Source organism: Tamandua tetradactyla, chromosome 1 (assembly GCF_023851605.1).
Source record: "Tamandua tetradactyla isolate mTamTet1 chromosome 1, mTamTet1.pri, whole genome shotgun sequence".
In the NCBI taxonomy this organism is placed as follows: domain Eukaryota; kingdom Metazoa; phylum Chordata; class Mammalia; order Pilosa; family Myrmecophagidae; genus Tamandua; species Tamandua tetradactyla.
In genome coordinates this window covers 40,115,247-40,138,589 of record NC_135327.1, presented here as the reverse complement: position 1 = coordinate 40,138,589, position 23,343 = coordinate 40,115,247, and the positions used below count along the sequence as shown (strand labels likewise).

Below are 23,343 nucleotides of genomic sequence, written 5' to 3'. Positions count from 1 at the left end.
AAGGCCATTCCATTGTTCTATCAACCCAGCTGCCTCTGGATTATGGGGAACATGGTAAGACCAGAGAATTCCATGAACATGTGCCCATTCCCACACTTCATGGGCTGTGAAGTGTGTTCCTTGATCAGAAGCAATGCTGTGTGGAATACCATGATGGTGGATGATATGGCAGTTTTTGCAGAAGCAGTGCATGCAGGGAATGCAAATCCATATTCAGAGTATATGTCTATCCCAGATGGAACAAATGGCTGTCACTTCCATGATGTAAGTGGTCCAATGTAATCAACCTGCCACCAGGTAGCAGGGTCATCACCTTGGGAATGGTGCCATATCGGGGACTGAGTGTAGGTATCTGCTGCTGGCAGATTGGGCAAGCAGTGGCCAAAGCTTTTGTCCACTTAGCTTTGATGAGTGGAAGTCCATGTTGCTGATCCCATACATAACTTCCATCCCTACCATCATTCCCACTTCGTTCATGAGCCTATTGGGCAATGGCAGGAGTAGCTGAAGAAAGAAGATTTGTATCCACAGGATGGGTCATCGTATCCAATCGATTATAAAAACCTTCCTCTGCTGAAGTCACCCTCTGATGAGCATTCACATGGTACACAAATACTTCAAGTTCTTTGCCCACTCAGAAAGGTCTTTCCACATACCTCTTCTCCAGACCTCTGTGTCACCAGTTTTCCGATCATGCTCCTTCCAATTCCCTGACCACCCAGCCAAACTCACAGCCTATAGTCAGCATACAAATGCACCTATGGCCAGTTCTCCTTCCAAGCAAAATGAAAAACCAGGTGCCCTGCTCGGAGTTTCACCCATTGGGAGGATTTCCCCTCACCACTATCCTTTAAGGACATCCCAGAATGGGGTTGTAGTGCTGCAGCTGACTACTTCTAGGTGGTCCCTGCATATCGTGCAGAACCATCTGTAAATCAGGACTGAGTTTTCTCTTCATCAGTCAACTGACTGTAAGAAACTCCCCCAATAGACCATATTTTGGCCTGGTAAAGAAAAGGTAATGTGCAGGAGTGGGGGCCATGGGCATTTGGGCCACTTCCTCATGTAACTTGTGCCTTCAGGACCTGCTCAAACTCTATCCCTAATACACCATTTCCATTTTATGATGAAGTGCTGCTATACTATATATGCCCAACTTTATGGCTTGATGGGTCAGACAACACCCAGCTCATTGGTGTCCCATGGTTAAGCATTCAGTCTCTACTAAGGCCCAGAGCTGTTTCTCAAAAGGAGAGTAGTTATCTGCAGCAGATGGTAAAGGCTTCCCTCCAAATTCCTAAGGGTCTGCTTTATGCTTCACCTATAGGGGCCTGCCAAAGGCTCCAGACAGCATTCCTATTTCCACTGACACTTCCAACACCATTGTATCTGCTGAATCATATGGCCCAAGTGGCAGATCAGCTCACACAGAAGCCTGAACCTGTCACAGAACCTCCTCTTGTTCTGGTCCCCACTCAAAACTAGCAGTTTTCTGGCCACTCAGTAAATGGCCAGCGTAGCACATCCAAATGAGAAATATTTTGTCTCCAGAATCCAAAAAAGGCCAAATAGGCATTGTGCCTCTTTTTTGGTCATAGGAGGGGCCAGATGCAATAGCTTATCCTTCACTTTAGAAGGAATATCTCGACATGCCCCACACCAATTGACACCTAGAAATTTCACTGAGCTGGAAGACTCCTGTATTTTTTGTTGGATTTATTTCCCATCTCTGACCTGCAAATACCTTATTAACAAGTCTAGAGTAGTTATTACTTCTTGCTCACCAGGTCCCATCAGCATTATATCATAAATATAATGGATCAGTGTGATGATTTGTGGGAGGGAGAAATGATCAAGGTTCCTGAGGACAAGATTGTGCCATAGGGCTGGAGAGTTGATGTACCCATGACGTAGGACAGTGAAAGTAGACTGCTGGCCTTGCCAGCTGAATGCAAACTATTTCTGGTGGTCCTTACTGGCAGCTATTGAGAAAAAAGCATTTTCCAGATCCATAACTGTAGACCAAGTACTAGGCAATGTACTGATTAGCTTAGGCAATGATACCTTATCTGGAACAGCAGCTACAGTTGGAGTCACCACCTGGTTAAGCTTAATGATAATCCACTGTCATCCTCTAAATCCCATCTATTTTCTGCACAGGCCAAATAGGAGAGTTTAATGGAGATGTGGTGGGAATCACCACCCCATATCCTTCAAGTCCTTAAGAGTGGCACTAATTTCTGCAGTCCCTCCAGGAATAGAGCATTGCTTCTGATTCACTGTTTCTGATTTCACAGGTAGGGGGCAGTTCTAGCGGCTTCCACTTGGTCTTTCCTACAACAATAGCCCCCATTCCACGAGTTAGAGAGCCAATATGGAGATTTTGCCAGTTGCTGCATATGTAAATTCCAATTATGCTTTCTAGAACTGGGAAAATGACCACAGAATGGTCCAAGGACCCACTGTGGGACAGACCTGAGCTAAAACTCTATCAGTGACCTGACCTCCATAAGCCTCTACTGTGACTGGTGGACCAGAGTGATGTTTTGGGTCTCCTGGAATTCGTATTACTGCTAAGCCAGTGTCTAATAATCCCTGTATATTTGATCATTTCCTTTTCCCTAACATACAGTCACCCTGGGAAAAGGCTGTAGGTCTCCTTGGGGAAGGCTAGGAGAATGATTGTTCTAGTTAGCTAGCTGCCAGAATGCAATATACCAGAAACAGAATGGCTTTTAAAAAGGGGAATTTAATCAGATGCTAGTTTACAGTTTCAAGGGCAAGAAAATGTCCCAATTAAAACAAGTCTATAGAAATGTCCAACCTAAGGCATCCAGGGAAAGATACCTTGGTTTAAGAAGGCCGATGAAGTTCAGGGTTTCTCTCTCATCTGGAAAGGTATATGGTCAACACAGTCAGTGTTCCTCTCTCATCTGGAAGGGCACATGGAGAACATGGCATCATCTGCTAGTTTCTTCTCCTGGCTTCCTATTTCATGAAGCTCCCCGGGATACATTTTCCTTCTTCATCTCCAAAGGTCATTGGCTGGTGGACTCTGCTTCTCGTGGCTCTATCGTCTGCTCTGCTCTCTGAATCACTTTCATTCTCCAAAATGTTTCCTCTTTTATAAGACTCCGGAAAAACTTATCAAGACCCACCCAAATGGGTGGAGACATGTCGTCACCTAATCCAGTTTAACAACCATTCTTGATTAAATCACATCTCCAGGGAGATGATCTGATTACAGTTTCAAACATACAGTGTTGAATAGGGATTATTCTGCCTTTATGAAATGGGATTTCGATTAAAACATGGCTTTTCTAGGGGACATACATCCTTTCAAACCAGCAGGAAGATTAACAGTATAAATCTGGAGGCAGTGTAAAAGGGTCCTTCCCCAAGGACACCCGGCCCTTTCCTCATTCAAAGGGCTCTGGATCTGTAAACTGTTTGTAAATTGATTAAGGGACCGTGACTCCCCATTTTGTAATTCAAGTTAGACTTCTGTTCACCTGAACTATAATTCTTCTGCTTATACAACTGAAACAAGAAATTGGTAGACTGTCCATCTATTATACTTCTAGGTAACCCATGATCTACTAGCCAAAGCCACAAGTCTCTGTGAGCCAGATTATTTTGATTGCTATTTTGAATCTGCTGTCCATTATGGTAGCCACGTCCACCTTGTCTATGGTCATATAACTGTCACCATATGGCTTCTGCCAACTCAGGATCTGATCATCCCCATTGTGTTTAAGGATTCCAGTTTAGTAAGAGCAGTTCCCACGGTAATTTCTGACCTACAGAAAAGGGCAACTACAATGCTTTTCATGGATAATGGAGCTAGTCTCATGAATTTATTTCTCAAGGTTCTGGTGAAAGATGCGTCCTCTGACATTCCTGGGGTATGTGAGTAGGTCTTCCATGATAAATCCACTTTAACATTCCCATCTCTCTAAGCCTCTGGATCCCCTCATCTACAGTATACCAGAGCCTTTCTGCCATTTTGACCTTAGGTAATGTTGACAACCTTTTAAAAATTTTTTTGTTTTTTGGGGGGGGTGCATGGTCTGGGAATTGAACCCGGGTCTCCCACATGGCAGGTGGGCATTCTAACCACTCAACTATCCGTGCACCCTGTATGTCGGCCACCTTTTGATCCATGTTTCAGCCAATGTTCCAAACAGTTAATGCCCTTTCTAACCCCTCGAGCTACAACATTGAATGCAAAGCCTCTGCTTAGTGGGCCCATATCAATAAATTCAGCTTGATCCAACTTTATATTCCTTCCAACATTATCCCACACCCTTAATATCCATTCCCACACACATTTCCGATTTCTGTCAATATAGATTGGAAAACTCAGGCAGTTCTTTTTGGAGTACAGTGTGCCTCCCCATGGGTTACACTTTGTTTCTCACCTTTCAGGGCCTGTTGGGACTCTAGTTATAGGTCTTGAAGAAAAGAGGTGTTGTGGAGGTGAGTCATGAAAAGAAATAGAAGTGTCTTACATGCGAATTACCTTAGGGCATTTCATTGCAGTTTAATCTGGTGAAACAGGATTAATTGCTCCAGACAGTGAGGGCTGTTTCCCCAGGGGAGGTGGTTACAGGGTTAGCAGGCAGTGAAGGGTTAATCTCATTAGGTGGAGGTTGGATGGCAGACTCCTCTGAGGATACTGGAGGCTGAGAAGCTCTTTCCTCAGGGCAGTTCATTACCAGTGTATCTATCAAAGGCTCAGCGGATTCCAGGGATCCCGCCTCTCCATCAACATCATTATCAAACCATATATCGCCATTCCATGTTTCAGGATCCCATTCTTTTGCAATCAAAGCCTTTACTTTAACAGCAGACACCCTGGAAGGTTGAGATTTTAGTTTACTTTGAAAATCTGCTATGTGCAAAATGAAGCTTTGTGTCTGGTTTTCAGAGATCTGAAGTCTTGTGATGACAGGAAATAATATTTTCGTTCAGGGCTCGCGTGGAAACTTTTACATCATTCATACAGCCCTTAAGGTGAAAATTTGAAGCCTTCATCTCATCCCTTTCCATCTTCACTGTATCCAGCATATCTAACAACAGCCAGCCAACATCATTATACCTCTTAATTCTACAAAACTTACTAAAGGTGCAAAAACATTATCATCCAAAGCCTTGCCTTATATAAGCATACAGTTTAGCAGACTCTAATGCTGATATTTTGAGTATTTCTCTTGCCAACTCACCACATGGACTGTCAGTGCCATCTTGATTTTTGGAAACAGAGTCATTAGTGCCTCTGAATCTAGTCAGAGTAGAAAACCAACTGTAAAAACTGATTTGTAAGATTCTGTTTCTCAAGAACCACTCTGTAAATATGAGATTTATAAAGGTGTCTCACACAACTGTGGGAATGGAAGAGTCACACTCAAGTCTGTGAAACTGGTGGCTCTAGTGAAGGGTCTGGAAGAACTCCACAGGAGAGGCTCACTGGCTGAGGAAGCAGTGAAAGAGTCTCTCTTTTTCCTTAAAAGTCTTCAACCGATTGGATCATCTCATTGCAAGAGACGTGCCTTAGTTAATTACAGGTGTAATCAGCCATAGATGCAATCAACTGACTGATGATTCAATACACCAGCCTTCCAGTTTACAATCAGCTATGAAGTATCTTTGCAGAAATGGTCAAGCCAGTGCTTGCCTGACCAGACAACTGGGCATAATCATTTGGCCAAATTGCTACCAGAACCTAACCATCACAGGAACCAAATGAAAAAAATCTATGAATTATCTCCATGTGTGTATTTTTGCTGTTAGGTGATGAAAACACATTTATGAGCACTTCGTGAGGCCAAGTTTGTTTCAATAATAATGAAGATGTTATGTTAAAATAATAATAATAAAGGATTGTGTGTAAAAATGCCTAGTTATGTCCCAGTTAAAGCAAGTCTATACAAATGTCCAATCTAAGGCATCCAGTGAAAGATAACTTGATTCAAGAAGGCTGATGAAGTTCAGGGTTTCTCTCTCAAGTGGAAAGGCACATGGCAAACATGGTCAGGGTTTTTTTTCGGCTGTAAGGGCACATGGCAAACACAGTGTCATCTGCTAGCTTCCTCTCCAACTCCCCAGGAGGCATTTTCCTTCTTCATCTCCAAAGTTTGCTGGCTGGTGGACTCTGCTTTGTGGTGCTATGGTGTTCTCTGCTGTCAGAACCTCCCCTTTTCTCCAAAATGTTCCTCTTTTATAGGATTCCAATTAACTAATCAAGACCCACCTGAATGGATGGAGACATGTTTCCACCTAATCCAGTTTAACAACCACTCTTGATTGAGTCACATCTCCAGGGAGGTAATCTAATTAAAGTTTCAAACATACAATACTGAATAGGGATTAGAAGAAAGAGCTTCCTTTACAAAATGGGATTAAGATTAAAACATGACTTTTCTAGGGTACATAAATCATTTCAAACCAGCACAGATGTATCCAGGCATTATAATAATCTATATAGGATTAAAGGACCTCTTTCTTATTCTGGGCTCCCTGTGTTTCAATTGCTCAAATGAGCTATGCAAATAAGTTGAATTAGATTATGTACTAAAGAAAATTTCAGTTCCAGACCAAATAAACCTCTTCCATTGGTCTCAAAGAGTACATAGAGTACATGTGGTTCTAAAATACAGACACTGTCTTCCTTATCCCTGTGTTCAGAATTACTTTAACCCCAACCTGTCTGGCTCTTATCTCTAAATATCAGATTATACATGTATAGCAGCCTCTCAAAATCCAGAAATAATCATCACCACTCTGGACTTATGTGTGGCTGCTCTAAAAGCTTACAATCTAGGCCCCTGTTTTCTTATAAGCATTTTCTAAATGTGACCATACCATTCTTGTTCTTTTGTTTCTGGCTTATTTTGTCTCACCGAATGTCCCACATGCTCATTCACATTGTTGTATGCCTCACGACTTTGTTCCTTTTTATAGCAGCACAACCTTCGTTCATAAGTATACACCATTGTTCACCAATCTACTTCTCTGTCAGTGCATCCTTCAGCCACCTGCATTCATCGGGCATCATGTAGAGGGCCTAAAGTTCAGGTCCATCAACATTCTCAATTTTAGATAATTTCATTGTTTCCAAGAGAAAGAAAACCAATAAACACACCCTTGCCAATAGGAAATCTAAACCTCCTCTTAACTTTTGTCCCACCCACCCCCCTTATTTAATTCTGCTGGTGCTGTGGTAGTGCTGATGGTTCCCTTTTGAACATAGCTCATAGCATGCAATAGGAGCTTTCCACCTGTACCCTGGACTTAAACACTCTTTGTACAAGAATCATATTTTTGAAGTAATTCTTGCGAGAACTAATTCATATTTCTAATGTTAATCAGTGAGACACATAGGTCTATACAACCCCTTTCAATCTGTTTATCTTCAATATGGTAATATTACTTATAGACCCACTAGAGAAGAACCTTCACTTCTGTCTATTCCCATATATTGGAGTTTAATCTCATTAGCTAACGGTCCACCCATCTCTAGCATCTCTGTATCTCTAAGTGCCCTATATTCTGTATTATGTCTCTGAATTTACATTTATGCTGATCATAAAATTGGAATCATACAGTATCTATCCTTTTGTGTGTGGCTAATTTCACTCAGCATTATGTCTTCAAGGCTCATCCACTTGTCAAGTGTTTCAGGACATCATTTTGTCTTATTGCAGCATAATATTCCATTGTATGTATATACCACATTTTGTTGATCCATAATCTATAGTTGGGCATTTGGTTTGTTTCCATCTTTTGGCGATTGTGAATAATGCTGCTATGAACATCAGTAAGTAAATGTCTGTTTGTGTTGTTGCTTTCAGTTCTTCTGCATATATACCAAGTAGTGCTATTGCTGGGTCATAGGGCAACTCGATATTTAGTTTTCTGAGGAACCACCAAACAGTCTTCCATAGTGACTGCACCATTATACATTCCCACCAGCAGTGCATAAGTGTCCCAGTTTCTCCACATCCTTTCCAACATTTATAGTTTCCTGTTTTTTTTAATAGCAGCCATTCTTATAGGTGTGAGGTGGTATCTCATTGTAGTCTTGTTCTGCATTTCCCTTATAGCCAATGAAAATAAGCATCTCATCATGTGCTTTTGAGCCATCTGTATTTGCTCTTCAGAAAAATGCCTATTCATATCTTTAGCCCATTTTATAATTGGATTGTTTGTTCTTTTGTTGTTGAGTTGTATGATTTCTTTGTATATACAGGAAATCAAACCTTTGTCCAATATGTGATTTCCAAATATTTTCTCTCATTGAGTTGGCTGCCCCTTCACCTTTTTAACAAAGTCTTTTGAGGTACAGAAGCATTTGATTTCAAGGAGTTCCCATTTATCTATTTTTTGTTGTTGTTGCTTGTGCTTTGGTTATGAAGTTTAGGAAGCTACCTCCTATTACTAGATCTTGAAGATGTTTTCCTACATTTTCTCCAAGAAGCTTTATAGTGCTAGTCCTTATATTTAAGTGTTTGATCCACTCAACTCCACTTGAGTTAAATTTTTGCGTTGGGTGTAAGACAGGTCCTCTTTCATTCTCTTGACTACTGATATCCAGTTCTTCCATGCCCAATTATTGAAAAGACCTTTTTCTCCCAGCTCAGAGGATTTGTCAAAAATCAGTTGACCATACATTTGGTGGTCTATTTCTGTACTCTCAATTTGATTCCATTGGTCAATGCTTCTGTCTTTGTTCCGGTACCATGCTGTTTTGACCACTGTGACTTTATAATAGGTTTTAAAGTCAGGGAGAGTTAATCCTCCCACTTCATTCTTCTTTTTAAGGATGCTTTTAGCTATTTGGGGTCTCTTTCTCTTCCAGATGAATTTGGTAATTAGCTTCTCCAAATCTTCAAAGTAGGTTGTTGGAATTTTGATTGGTGCTGTGTTGAATCTGTAGGTCAATTTGGGGAGAATTGACATCTTAACTATATTTAACCTTCCTATCCGTGAGCAGGGAATGCCTTTTTACCTAATTAGAACTCCTTTGATTTCTTCTGGCAATGTTATGTAGTTTTCTGGGTACAAGTCCTTTATATCTCTAGTTAGTTTCATTCCTAAGTACTTGATTCTTTTAGTTGCTCTTTTGAATGGATTTTTTTTTCCTTAACTGACTCCTCAGCTAGGTCATTGCTTGTGTATAGAAATGTTACTGATTTTTGCACATTAATTTTATATCCTGCCACCTTGCTGAATTTGTTTATTAGCTCAAGTAACTTTGTTGTAGATTTCTCAGGATCTTCCAAGTATAATATCATATCATCTGCAAATAATGAGTTTTACTTCTTTTTTGCAATTCAAATGCCTTTTATTACTTTGTCCTGCCTAATTGCTCTCGCTGGAACTTATAGCACAATGTTGAATAATAGTAGTGACAGTGGACAGCCTTGTCTTGTTCCTGATTTTGGGGGAAAGCTTTCCATCTCTCTCCATTGAGTACGATGCTGCCTATCTCCAGTTTTTCATATATTCCCTTTAACATATTGAGGTAGTTACCTTTGATTCTTATCTTTTGGAGTGTTTTTATCAGAAAAGGATGCTGAATTTTATCAAATGCTTTTTCAGCATCAATTGAGATGATCATGTGATTTTTCCCTTTTAATTTGTTAATGTGCTGTATTACATTAATTGATTTTCCTATGTTGAACTATCCTTGCATTCCTGGTATAAACCCCACTTGGTCATGGTGTATAATTCTTTTAATGTGTTGTTGGATTTGATTTGTTAATATGTTACTGAGAATTTTTGCATTTATGTTCATTAGGGAGATGGGCTTGTAGTTTTCCTTTCTTATGGCATCTTTACCCAGTTTTTGGTATTAAAATGATATTAACTTCATAAAATGAATTAGGTAGAGTTCCTTTTTCCTCAATTTTTTGGAAAAGTTTGAGCAGGATTGGTGTTTGTTCTTTTTGGAATGTTTGATAAAATTCCCCTGTGAAGCCATTTGGCCCTGGGCATTTCTTTGTATGAAGAGTTTTGATGACTGAATGAATCTCTTGTGATTGGTTTGTTGAGATCTTCTATTTCTTCCTGAGTCAGTGTTTGTGTGTCTCCAGGAATTTGTCCATGTCATCTAAGTTGTCTAGTTTGCTGATGTATAGTTGTTCATCGTATCCTGTTATGATTTCTTATATTTCTTCAGGGTCTGTGGTGACACACCCTTTCTCATTTCTGATTTTATTTATTTGCATCCTCTCTCTTTTTTTCTTTGTCAGTCTTGCTAGTGGCCCATCAATTTTATTGATTTTTCTCAAAGAACCAACTTTTGGTTTTATTGATTCTTTCTGTTGTTCTTTTGTTCTCCCATTCATTTATCACTGCTTTGGTCTTTGTTATTTCTCTTCTTCTATTTGCTTTGGGGTTAGTTTGCTGTTCTTTCTCAGGTTCCTTGAGGTGTGCTGTTAAGTCCTTGATTTTTGTTCTTTCTTATTTTTTAAGATAGGCATTTAGGGCAATACATTTCCCTCTCAGCATAGCCTTTGCCACATCCCATAAGTTCTGATAAGTTGTATTCTCATTTTCATTCATCTCCTGATAGCTACTGATATCTCTAGCACTTTCTCCTTTGATCCACTGGTTGTTTAAGAGTGTGTTATTTAATCTCTATATATTTGTGAATGTTCTTGTTCTTTGATGGTTATTGAGACCCAGCTTTATCCCATTCTGATCAGAGAAAGTGCTTTGAATAATTTCAGTATTTTTAAATTTATAAAGACCTGTTTTGTGCCCCAGCATATGCTCTATTCTGGAGAATGTTCCATGAGCACTAGAGAAGAATGTATATCCTTGTGCTTTGGATTGCAATGACCTATGGATATGTCTGTTAGGTTTAATTCATTTATCAAGTTATTTACCACCTATATTTCCTTTTTGATCTTCTGTCTGGATTGTTCTATCTATAGAGGAGAGTGGTGTATTGAAGTCTCCTACTATTATTGTTGAAACATCTATCACTCCTTTCAGTTTTGCCAGTGTCTGTCTCATGCACTTTGGAGCTCTTTGATTGGGAGCATAAACATTTTTGATTGTTATATCTTCTTGGTGAATTGACCCTTTAATTAGTGTATAGTGTCCTCTGTCTCTTATGATGTCTTTACATTTAAAGTCTATTTTGTCTGCTATTAGTATAGCTACTCCTGCTTTCTTTTGGTCACAACTTGCATTGAAAATCTTTTTCCATCCTTTCACTTTCAATCTATTTATATCCTTGTGTCTAAGATGAGTCTCTTGTAAGCAGCATATAGCTGGATTATATTTTTTAATCCATTCTGCCAAGCCGTATCTTTTAATTGGTAAGTTTACTCCATTAACACTCAAAGTTGTTACTGAAAAGGCATTTCTTGATTCTACCATCTTATCTTTTTTATTTTATCTGACAGAAATCTATATATTCTTTTCACAATTTCTCTTAGTATTCTTTAAATTACCCTTAGTGGTAGTCTTTAATTCTGTGCCCTCCTCCAGACTTCCCTCTCCTGTCTTTTTTTTTTTTTTCAGCTGGCAGAACTCCTTTTAGTATTTCTTATAGGGCCAATCTCTTCTTGAAAAATTCTTTCAGGACTTCTTTGTCTGTGAAAACTTTAATCTCTCTCTCAATTTTTAAGGGCAATTTGGCTGGGTCCAGGATTCTTGGCTGGAAGTCTTTCTCTTTCAGGATCTTGAATATATCATACCACTACCTTCTCATCTCCAGGGTGCTGGTTGAGTAGTCTGGACTTAATCTTATTTGGTTTCCCTTGTATGTATTAGATTGTTTTACTCTTGCTGCTTTTAGGATTTTCTACTTCTCTTCAACATTTGACAGACTGATTAGTGTGTATCTTTGGGAAGGTCTACTTGGATGTATTCTGTTTGGAGTTCATTGGGCTTCTTTGACTTGTATAGTTATGTCCTTTATGAGGGTTGGGAAGTTTTCCCCAATTATATCCTCAAGTATTCTTCCTAACCCTTTAATCCTCTCTTCTTCTGAGATGCCAGTGATTCTTGTATTTGTGCACTTTTTTTTGTCTATCATTTCCCTGAGATCCAATTCGATTTTTTCCATCTTTTTTGCTATTTGCAAAAAAGTCTTTGAAGTCAGTTATCCTGTTCTCTATATCACTTATTTCTTCTGTCTCTTCAAATCTGGTGTTGTGTGCCTCTAGTTTATTTTTATTTGGTGAACTGAGTCTTTAATCTCTGTGATATCTGATATTTCTCTATTTATTCTTTCAGATTCCTTTTTATGCTCTTCTATTGTCTTCTTGATCTCCTTTATGTCATTTGCTATCCCACCTATTTTATTAAGTAGAGTTGTATGAACATTTTTGATTAGTTCTTCCAATATCTGTGTGTTCTCTGGTGTTTTAATTTGGCCATTAGATAGGGCTATATCTGTCTGCATTGTGATATGCTTAGTGGTCTTCTGTCTTTGTGGCATGTAAATATATTGATTGATTTACTTTGGGAGTTGATTTCTTTCAGTAGTCTTGTGCTTGCAGGATGGTTGCAGAGCAGAGAGCAGGGTATGGGGTGGGGCACTCAGTGTGATGATTTGTTTCAGGGCAGGTATAGGCACAGGTTGGGGATGTTATGCTGATGCTTGTGAACTTAGGTGCCCAGGGACCAGGGAGGATATAGCTGTGCAGGTGCACTGGTCTGGGAGTGTAATCCCTGATATGTGCTGGTCTGAGGCACAGAGCGCTTTGTGGGCATACATGGAGCTGTGGCAGCAGGTCGGCATTATGTCTTCCTGGATTGGGGGCAGATGTGACCCAGCTGCACAGGTCAGCTCTTTTTCAGAGCTGGGTTGTGTGGCTGAGGGCCATGCACATGTGCGGTTCTAGGACTGCTGTAAAGTGCAGTTCCCAGAGCTGATTGATGTGACTGGGGGCCCGTGCCCAAATGTGGTCTAAGAGTGCTGTAAACTGATGCAGAGAGTTTGGGGGAGGGGTGAGGCTGTGCAACACTATGGGCAGGGGGGCAGGAGTAGCCTAGGTATGTAGGTTATTGTCCACAGCCTTAATGTGCTGGCAGCAGTCTGCAGGGAACAAGGAGGGGAAAGTAGTGTTCTGGAGGGGTGCAGGAGAGGTGGGTTGGGCTGCACTAAGGGTGGGGGTGGGGGGCAGGTACGTGCTCTGGGAGCTGGTGGGGTGGGGGTGCCTGGAGCTCAGGGAATGGGAGCGGGTGACAAGGTTCAGGTGTGTGGGGTGTGGGGTGAGTCACCGGTCACAGGGCTGCGCTGGTGAGGGTAGCACACCCAAAGAACATGCCCCGGCTTACTTCCTAGTCCCCAGCTCCCATCTGTTCACTCCCACGGGTGCCACACCTCTGTGCCAGGCTCCAGCCCTCTGCCTCTCAGTTCCTCTGCCTCTGAAACCAGGGCTGCCCCATGTGGTGCAGAAGGCTTTCCCAGGTCAGCTACACTCTCGATTCACTCAGTTGCCTTCCTGTCCCTTCTCTAAATTTCCCATGGAGCAGGGCTAATCTCAAGCTACTCTATTTGGCCATCTTCCCAGAAGTCTCTCTGGATATATTCATGCCATTTTTAAACAGATGAGAATTATATAAATAGTGTTTTTCGTTTCCTTGTCTGCTCAAGTAAATACCATGCAGTGGGAATTTACTGGCTCATGGATTTGAGGCTAGGAGAAGTCCAAATCAAGGCAATCCTTTCTCACTGCCACTGGTGTCCTGGGGCTGGCTGCGGGCAAGCCTGCTTCCTTGAGTCCTCTGTCCATGGCAATGCACATGGCAGCATCTTCTGACCTCTCCCTTTCCTTCTGGCTTCTGTTGACTTTCAGCTTTTGGCTACTGTTTCTGTGGTTTTCTCTGTTCCTGTCTGAATTTCAGTCTGCTTATAAAGGACCCCAGTAATAGGATTGAGACCCATCCTGATTCAGTTGGGCCATACCTTAACTGAAGTAACCTCTTCAAAAGTCCTTCTTACAATGGGTCACACCCTCAGCGATGGGTTAAGTTTCAGAATGCATTTTTGTGGGTACGAAACTCCAAACCACTGTAGATAGATTCAAAATCCATATTTTGTGGTAAAAATTTTGCATCTTATCTGGAAAGTGAGTTATAGCAGCAGCTTTCTTTGTGAAAAGGTAAAAATGCCAATTCAAAGTCATAAATAGCATTTAAATGCATTTAATACATTTAACTCATTTAATATTGTCATTTTTAAATCTTAAAACTGATGAAACTAGCAGACAGTGTATGTAATTATTTCTGTAGTTTTTTTAAGGAATAGGATAGACTATTATCATCAAAATGCTATTATACTGGGGAAATCCTTCAGGATTATTTTGTAATTTTATTTTTATTCACCATAACATCCTTCAGACCCTCTTTCTAGCTCTTGACACTTTAAATTCTAAAAATCCAGATTTAATCTTTATGAAATCATGCATTGAAAAACAGAATGTTCTAGTCTTAAGCTCTCAGAAAATGAAAATTTTCCTTGAAATCAACCCCGTTCAACATTTAAGTATTAAAATATCAGTAACAACATGTACACGAATATTTGTAACAATTGTTCTTTCATCTCTCAGGAAGAACTCGTATATATTGCAAACTAGTAATTTTGCTCCCTTAATAAGTGTAGCAAAGAGGGAACAAAAACAAGATACAAGGTTTTATTCTAGGCAGTTTCATTCAGCATAATTTCAATTTCCAAATCACAGGAACATAAATGAATGCCCTACTTCTGTTTTAGAAGTACTTGACTACTTTGTGGGATGTTTTGTGCCAATTCTTTACCAAATTATCTTGGTCACCGTTGCTAGGTAACACCACTGACTTCCCTGCAGCTGAAAAATAAGAGGGTTATAGGGAGCAATTCGGCATTATTAGCATTTGACTAATAAAGGTTTTCGAAAAAAAGAAACTATACATCCTCGTATTTTCCTCTCCTTTTCTAGGGAATGTCATTGTCTATGGGAATACAATTGACATCTACACCACGGTGGAGACGCTCTTACACATTGGCGTGAGAGGCTCCAACATCCACCTTGTGCACCCCCCGCCCACTTCCAACATCACCTGCATCAACAACTACTCGGTGGAAAGTGCGGTGGTAAATGCGCTTCTAGGGGCGGGAGTTTCCTTTCACCGGGACGCGCTCCTGGCTCAGTGGAACGATGGCGAGTACCCGGACCCCATCCGAAGCGCCAGCTTCACCACGCCCACCAAGCCCTTCCGACTGCAGTGCTCCGTAAGTAGACCCTTGGAAGCTCCCCTCTGGGGCAGGGAAAAGATGTCACCTTTCTCCGGCTGGGTTGGGAATCTGAAGGATTGTGGGCAGTGACTTCGTAGCCACAAATGTTGAGTTTTGTTTTCTAACTGTCTGGGTTATCTATTGCTAAATCACAAATCAACCCCAAACTTAGTGGCATAAGACAGCCATTTATTGTTATGATCTCTCCCTAGCTGGGGGCGACTGGGCTCAGCGGAGCAGTTTGCACTGGGGTCTCTTCATTAGACAGTTGCAGTCAGGGAGTGGCTGGGGCTGACATCACCCACACATCTGGCTGAGCTGCTGGCTCAATACCAGTTGAGGTTATGGCTAGAAGATTTAGAAATGGCCCCTTGCACGGATTTGGGTCTGAGAATAAGTGGAGAGAGAGAGAGAAAAAAAGAGAGAGAGAGAGAGAGAGTATATATTAGGCAGACTCTGTATCACCTTTAATTACCTAACCTCAGAAATTAAAGGGTATTACATCCAGGGCATTCTTTTTGCTAGAGGCAAGTCCCCAAGGCCAGCCCATATTCAAGGGTAGGAGAATTAGACTCCGTTTTGGTGGAAGGAATATAAAAAAATTTACAGAGTGCTAACATTTATCCAGAACTTGGTTGCAGTAATTCTCTCATCTCATCCTAACAGTTCTGGAAAGGGAAGCACCCCCATTTTATTGATGAGAACACTGTGGCTCCAAGTCACTGGTGGGGCCAGGATACCAATCCCCATCTCCTGGAACAGCAATGGTGGGTCTAACCCCCAGCACCTGCAAATGTGACCTTATTTGGAAATAGTCTTTGTAGATGTAATTAAATTACAAGATCATATTGGCTTATGGTGGCCCTAAATCCAATGACTTGGATTCCTTGGTATCCTTACAAGAAGGCCATGTGAAGATGGAGGCAGAGATTGGAATGGTGTGCCTCTAAGCCAAGGGATGCCTTTGACCACCTTGATTTCAGACTTCCAGAGCTGTGAGAGAACAAATTTTTGTTGTGGTACTTCCTTATGACAGCCTTAAGAAAGTAATATGGATGGTGTTCCAGGTATATTAAAACTAGGATTTCGTATACCTGGAATCATACGTATGATTTCATATTTGGCTTCTTCCATTCACTATAATGACTTTTGAGATTCATTCATATTGTGCCAACTATCGATAGTTCTTTCCTTTTTATTGCTGAGTTGTATTCCATTGGATATACCACATTTTATTCGTTCACCTGCTATGAACGTTCTTGTACCCATCTATGTGTAGACATAGATTTTCAGTTCTCTTAACTATTTACCTAGAGACTAGCTAGGCGTATGTAAATGTTTACCTTTTTAAGAAGCTGCCGAAATGACTTCTATAGAAGCTGGACCATTTTACATTTCCACCAACTATGTATGATGAGTTCCAATTGCTCCATGTTCTTGCCAGCACAGTCCATTCTAGTGGTTGTGGCATGGTGTATCACTGCATTTTAAATGTACATTTCCCTGATGATTAATGATGTTGAGCATCTTTTCATGTGCTTATTGGCCATTGGTGTTTTGGTTTGTGAATTATCTGGGGTTTTTTTTTTTTTGTCTATTTTAAAAATTGGATTGTTTTTCCTTAGATTATTGAGTTGGAAGAGTTCTTGAAGTATTCTGAATTCAAAATTTTTTATCTGATATATGTTTTGTGAATGTTTCCTCCCAGTCTGTGACTTGCCTTTTCATTTTCTTAGAAATACCTTTTAAAGAGCGAGAGTTTTAAATTTGGATGAAGTCCAGTTTATCAATATTTTTCTTTTATGGTTAATGCTTTTTGTATTCTACCTAAGGATCCTGTTCTTACTCTGCAGTTGCAAAGATTTTCTCTGAATCTCTTCTGAAAGGTTTTACATTTAGGTTTATTATCAATTTTGAGTTAGTTTTTGGGTTTAGTGTGAGGTAAGCTAACCGTTTTTCTATAAGATTATCCAATTCCTCAAACACTGTTAGCTGAAGACTTTCCTTTTCCCATTGAATTACATTAACACCTTTGTTGAAAAATCTATTGAGTATATATGTGTAGATCTATTTCTGGGCTCTCTTTTTTCCATTGATCTATGTGTCTATCTTTTAACCAATACTGAACCATCCTGATTATATAACTTTATAGTAACTATTGAAATAAGATAAATAAGGTAAGGTACATTCTCCAACTATATTCTTTTTTAAAACTGAATTTGGATATTCTAGCTTCTGACTTTGAATATGTATATAAATTAAAATCAGCTTGTCAATTTTTAACCCCAAAAAGCTTGCTGAATTTTGATAAGAACTACATTTAATTTATAGATTAATTTGGAATTGCTATCTTAACAATACCAAGTCTCCCGATCAATGAATATATGTTTCTATTTAAATTTTTTCTTTTAATTTCTCTCAGAACTGCTTTAAATGTTTCAGTATGGAGGTCTTGGATGTTTTTGTTAAATTTATTGCTAAATAATTTATATTTTTTGAAACATTATTAATGGATTTATACATTGCATAATGTATAAATTATACATTGCTTGCTACTAGTATATAAAATGCAATAGATTTGTATATAAAAATTGTAAACTGTAAAAATTATTCCAGCAGTTGCTTGGTAGATACATAAACATCATCTGCAAATAAGAACAGTTTTACTTCTTTCTTTCTGACAGTTAGTCCTTTAATTTCCTTTACATAAATTTTCCTACTGGTTAGGCCCTCCAGTGCAATGTTAAATAAAAGTGGAGAAAGTGGACACCTTGCTTTGTTCTCTATCTCAGGAGAAAACTTCCAGACTTTCACAATTAAACTTGAGGTTTGCTGTGGATTTTTCTATGGTGCATTTTATCAGACTGGGAAATTAAGTTATCAATCTTAGTTAGTTCAGAGGCCTTCTCGTGAATGGCTATTGAAGGTTGTCAAGTGCATTTTCTATAGCTATTTAAAAGATCCTATTGTTTTTTCTTTAATTCTGTTAATATGGTGAATTCCATTGATTGTCTTTTTAAAATGTTCTGCTAATCTTACATTCCTGGAATTAACCCTAGTTATCATTCAGTTCAGAACATTGTATAATCATTGTGACTTTTCTCTGACCTTTATGTTATCTAGAGGTATGTTATTTCATTTCCAAATGTTCTACTTTGCTAGCTGCCGGAATGCAACACACCAGAAACTGATCGGCTTTTAATAACAGGGCATTTATTTTGTTAGTTCTTCAGAGGAAAGGCAGCCAACTTTCCACTGAGGTTCTTTCTTACATGGGAAGGCACAGGATGGTCTCTGCTGGCCTTCTCTCCAGGCCCCTGGGTTCCAACATCTTTCCCCGGGCGACTTCTTTCTGCATCTCCAAAGGCCTGGGCTGAGCTGTGAATGCTGAGATGAGGAATGCAGAGCTGCTTAGGCTGTGCTATGTTGTGCTCTCTCATTTAAGCACCAGCCAGTTAAGCCAAACGTCATTCATTGCAGCAGGCACGCCTCCTAGCCGACTGCAGATGTAATTAGCAACAGATGAGGTTCACGAACCATTGGCTTATGTCCACAGCAACAGAACTGGTGCCTTCACCTGGCCAAGTTGACGACTGAATCTAACTACCACACCAAATATCTGAGTTTTCTCTAGATATCATATATTTTATTGGTTTATAAATTAATGCTGTTGTAGTCAGAGAACATATTCTTTATGGTTTCAGTCCTTTCAAAATATATTGAGATTTGTTTTATGGCCACACAAATGGAATATCTCTGGAACATATAAATGCTAGGTATTTTGCAATTGTAATATTCTGGGTATCTTTTCTATAAATAACAATTAGTTTGATGTGATTGGTAGTGATATTTGAATGTTCTGTCTTTACTGATTTTTTTTGTCTAGTTCTTTCAATTTCTGAGAGAGGGATATAAAATCTGCTGCTGTTATGTGGAGCTTTTTATTTCTCCCCTTAATTCTGTCATTTTTTGCTTTGTTGTTTTTAGGCTGGTCCCTCTGGGTTTCAGGATTTATCTGACCTAGGACCCCTTCAGAAATTGTTAAGTTCCAGGAAAGCAAATTTACTGCAAAACCTTTATAGATTCTCAGTTTGAGCACTAGGTGTTCTTAAGAGTCAATAGGAGTAATGTTGGTTGGAGAATAGCAAACCATAGCACTTAGCACTGTCTGACTGAAGTTTGCATAAGAGTAGCCTCCAGAATAGTCTCTTGGATCTATTTGCTCTCTTTTGGCCATTGATGCCTTATTTTATAACACTTCCTTTCCCCCTTTTGGTCCAGGAGGTGTTGTTAAGCTCACACTGCCAGGGCCAGACTCATCTCCAGAAGTCATGCACCACACTGTCAGAGAGATTTTAACCCCTGAAGGTCAACATCCCAAGTAGGGGGAAGGGTAATGATTTTTCTTGCAGAGTTGGGCTTAGAGAGAGAGGCCATATCTGAGCAACAAAAGAGGTTTCCTGGAAGCAACTCTTAGGTCTCATTATGGGTAGTCTTAGCTTCTCCCATACAAAATTAAGTTTCATAAGTATTTTCTTGGAAGCCTCCAATGATTGAGAGTGTACCTAGTGTTTCCCATAATAGTTTAATACATATATTTTTCTCTCCCTTTGGACCCTCAAGGGACTCTACCAATACTTTTTAATTATCAGCCCAGCATAGTCTGAGATGTATCCTTGTGTTACATTAAGCTATACAGAATTATATATTAAACATATTATGTATATTATATTCCTTGTTCCCATTCTGGACTCTAGGAATTGGGTTGGTTAAATAAGCTATTTAAACAGGTTGATTTAAATTATGTGTTACTGAAATTTAGGTTATGGACATAATAAACCTCTCTACCTTTGGTCTTATATAGCAGGTGAAGGTTTAGAGTACATACACTATCATCTTTTACCCTGTATTCTGATTTCTCTTAGACCCAGCCAGATTGGCCTCATTTTTAACATATTGAGGCCTGATCTCTTTTTGGTTACTGTAATTGTTATTACATATAGCTATGCTAACTTTCAGGGTTGTAGCACTCCATTTCTGGGTGTTAGGTGTCACAGAATTATTCAAAGTTCCAGGGAAATACCAGCTGATACACGCATAGCTTAGTGTCTCAGAATCTAGAAATACATTTACAACCTCAGACTTTGTATGTGGCTGCTATAAGGGCTTACAATCTAGGCTCCAATGTTCTTATAAGTATTTTCTGAAAGAGAACTTAGCATATTTGGTTTTTTTTTTTTTTTTTGGCTTATTTTACATAACACATTGTCCACAAGGTTTATTCAGTTGACAGTCCTTCCATTTTGCTCTACTTTTTAAAGGATATCTTTAGCCATTTGTGGTCTCTTCCCTTCCAAATAAATTTGATGATTAGCATTTCAAAATATTCAAAGTAAGTTGTTGGGATTTTGATTGGTATTGCCTTGAATCTGTAGCTCAGTTTAGTTAGAATTGGCATCTTAATGATATTTAGCCTTCCTATCCAATGAGCATGGAATGTCTTTCCATCTACTTAGGTCATTTTTTATTTCATTTAGCAATGTTTTTGTAGTTTTCAGTATACAGATCTTTGACATATCTGGTTAGGATTATTCCTAGATACCTGATTCTTTTGGTCACTTTTTGAGTGGAATTTTTTCCTTAATTGTCTCCTCAGATAGGTCACTGCTTGTGTATACAAACACTGCTGATTTTTGTACATTAATCTTGTATCCCACCACTTTGCTGAATTTATTAGCTCAAGTAGCTTTGTCATAGATTTTTCAGGGTTTTCTAAATATAGGATTTTCCAAGTATAGGATCATGTCATCTGTAAATAATGAAAGCTTTACTTCTCGATACCTTTTCTTTCTTTCTCCAGTCTAATCACTCCAGCTAGAACTTCTAGTACAATATTGTATAATAGTGATAACAATGGGTATCCTTTTCTCATTCCTGATCTTAAGGGAACACTTTTAGTCTCTCACTATTAATTTTTATGCTGGGTATGGGTTTTTCATGGATGCCCTTTATGATATTGAGGAAGTTCTCTTTGATTCCTACCTTTTGAAGTGTTTTTATCAGGGTAGGATGCTGAATTTTGTTGAATGCTTTTTCAGCATCAATTGATATGATCGTGTGATTTTTCCTTTCAGGTATGCTGTATTACATTGATTGATTTTCTTGAGTTGAACCGCCCTTGCATTCCTGGTATAAACCAGGATGCATAATTCTTTTAATGAATTTTATTTCCTAGTATTTTGTTGTGAATTATTGCACCCATATTTGTTAGGGAGATTGATCTGTAGTTTTCCTTCCTTGTAGCGTCTTTATCTGTTTTTGGTATTAGAGTGATGTTACCTTCATAAAATGAGTTGGGTAGCATTCCTTTTTCATCAATTTTTTTGCAACGAGTTTAAGCAGGATTAGTGTTAGTTCTTTTTGAAATGTTTGATGAAATTCTTCTGTGAAGTCATCTGATTCCAGGGCTTTTCTTTATGGGAAGATTTTTGATGAGTAATTGAATCTCTTGTAATTGGTTTGCTGAGATTGCCTATTTCTTCTCAAGTCAGTATAGATAGTTTGTGTGTTTCTAGGAATTTCTCCATTTCATCCCAGTTGTCTAGTTTGTTGGCATATAGTTGTTCATAGTATTCTCTTGTGACTTTTTAAAATTTTCCTCACAATCCTTGGTTGTGAGCCTCCTGCCCCATTTCTGATTTTGTTTGTTTTCATCCTCTATTTTTCTTTGTTAGTCTAGTTAGTCAATTTCATTGATTTTCTCAAAGCACTAACCTTTGGTTTTGTCGATTCTTTTTATTGTTTTATTGTTTTCCAGTTTTTAAATTTCTTTAATCATTGTCATATCTCTTTTATTTGCTTTGGGTTTAGTTTGCTGGTTTTTAAATTCTCCAGGTGAGCAGTTAAGTACTTGATTTTTGCTCATTAATTTGCAACAAATTTTCCTCTTAGCACTGCCTTTGCCACATCCCTTAAGTTCTGAAATGTACTCTCATTGTCATTTATCTCCAGATATTTGCTGATTTTTCTAGCAATTTCTTATTTGACCCACTGGTTGTTTAAGAGTGTGTTATTTAAACTCCATATACTTGTGAAAGCTCTGGTTCTTTGCTGATTATTAATTTCCAGCTTCATTACCTTCAGAGAAAGTGCTTTGGATAATTTTAGTCTTATTAAATTTATAAACACTCACTTTGTGTCCCAGCATCTGATCTATCCTGAAGAATGTTCCATGTACACTAGCGAAGAATGTATATCCTGGTGTTTTGAGATGTAATGATCTATATGTGTCTATTAGGTCTAATTCATTTATCACATTGTTTAGGTTCTCTATTTCCTTGTTGATCCTCTGTCTGGTTTTTCTATCTAAAGTGTAGAATGTTGTATTGAACTCTCCCATTGTTATTGCTGAAATGTCTATAGCTCCCTTCAGTTTTGCCAATTGTTTGCCTCATATACTTTGGAGCTCCTTGATTGGGAGCATAAACATTTATGATTGTTATTTCCTCTTGGTGAGTTGTCCCTTTTGTTAATATGTAGTGTACTACTTTGTCTGTTATGACATCTTTACATTTAAAGTCTATTTTGTCTGATATTAATTTAGCTACTCCTGCTCTCTTTTAGTTACAACTTGCATAGAATATCTTTTTCCATTCTTTTACTTTCAGTCTATTTGCAGTGTTGGGTCTAAGATGTGTTTCTTATAAACAGCATATAGATGGATTATGTTTTTATATGGAATCTGTATCTTTTAATTGGTGAGTTTAATCCATTGACATTTAAAATTATTACTATAAAAGCAGTGCTCAAATCTACCATCTTATCCTTTAGTTTTTATTTGTCAGATCTATATATTCTTTTCCCTTTCTCTCTCTATCCTTTAAATTACAATTACTGGTACTCTTCAATTCTGTACCTCCTCCAGACATCCCTCTCCTGTCTTTTCTTTTTTTTTTCCCACTGACAGGACTCCCTTTAGTATGTCTTGGTGTTCTCTCAGTCTTTGTCCTTGAAGATTTTAATCTCTCCCTTAGTTTTGAAGGACAACTTGACTGGATAAAGGATTTTTGGCTGGAAGCCGTTCTCATTCAGGATCTTAACTA

At 38.9% G+C, this 23,343-nt stretch overlaps 1 protein-coding gene across 9 annotated transcripts in view; it reads left to right on the top strand.

Moving 5' to 3' along the window:
* The window catches only part of CFAP61 (cilia and flagella associated protein 61), a 355,256-nt gene that overhangs the window by 211,357 nt on the left and 120,556 nt on the right, over positions 1-23,343 (top strand). For all 9 annotated transcript variants that reach the window (XR_013157060.1, XM_077114804.1, XM_077114796.1 and 6 more), the window contains one exon: positions 14,946-15,238. Coding sequence is in view for 8 of the 9 variants with exons in the window: in XM_077114804.1 (XP_076970919.1) it covers positions 14,946-15,238 (293 nt within the window). In the remaining variant the exon portion in view is untranslated. The remainder of the gene's footprint in view (positions 1-14,945; positions 15,239-23,343) is intronic.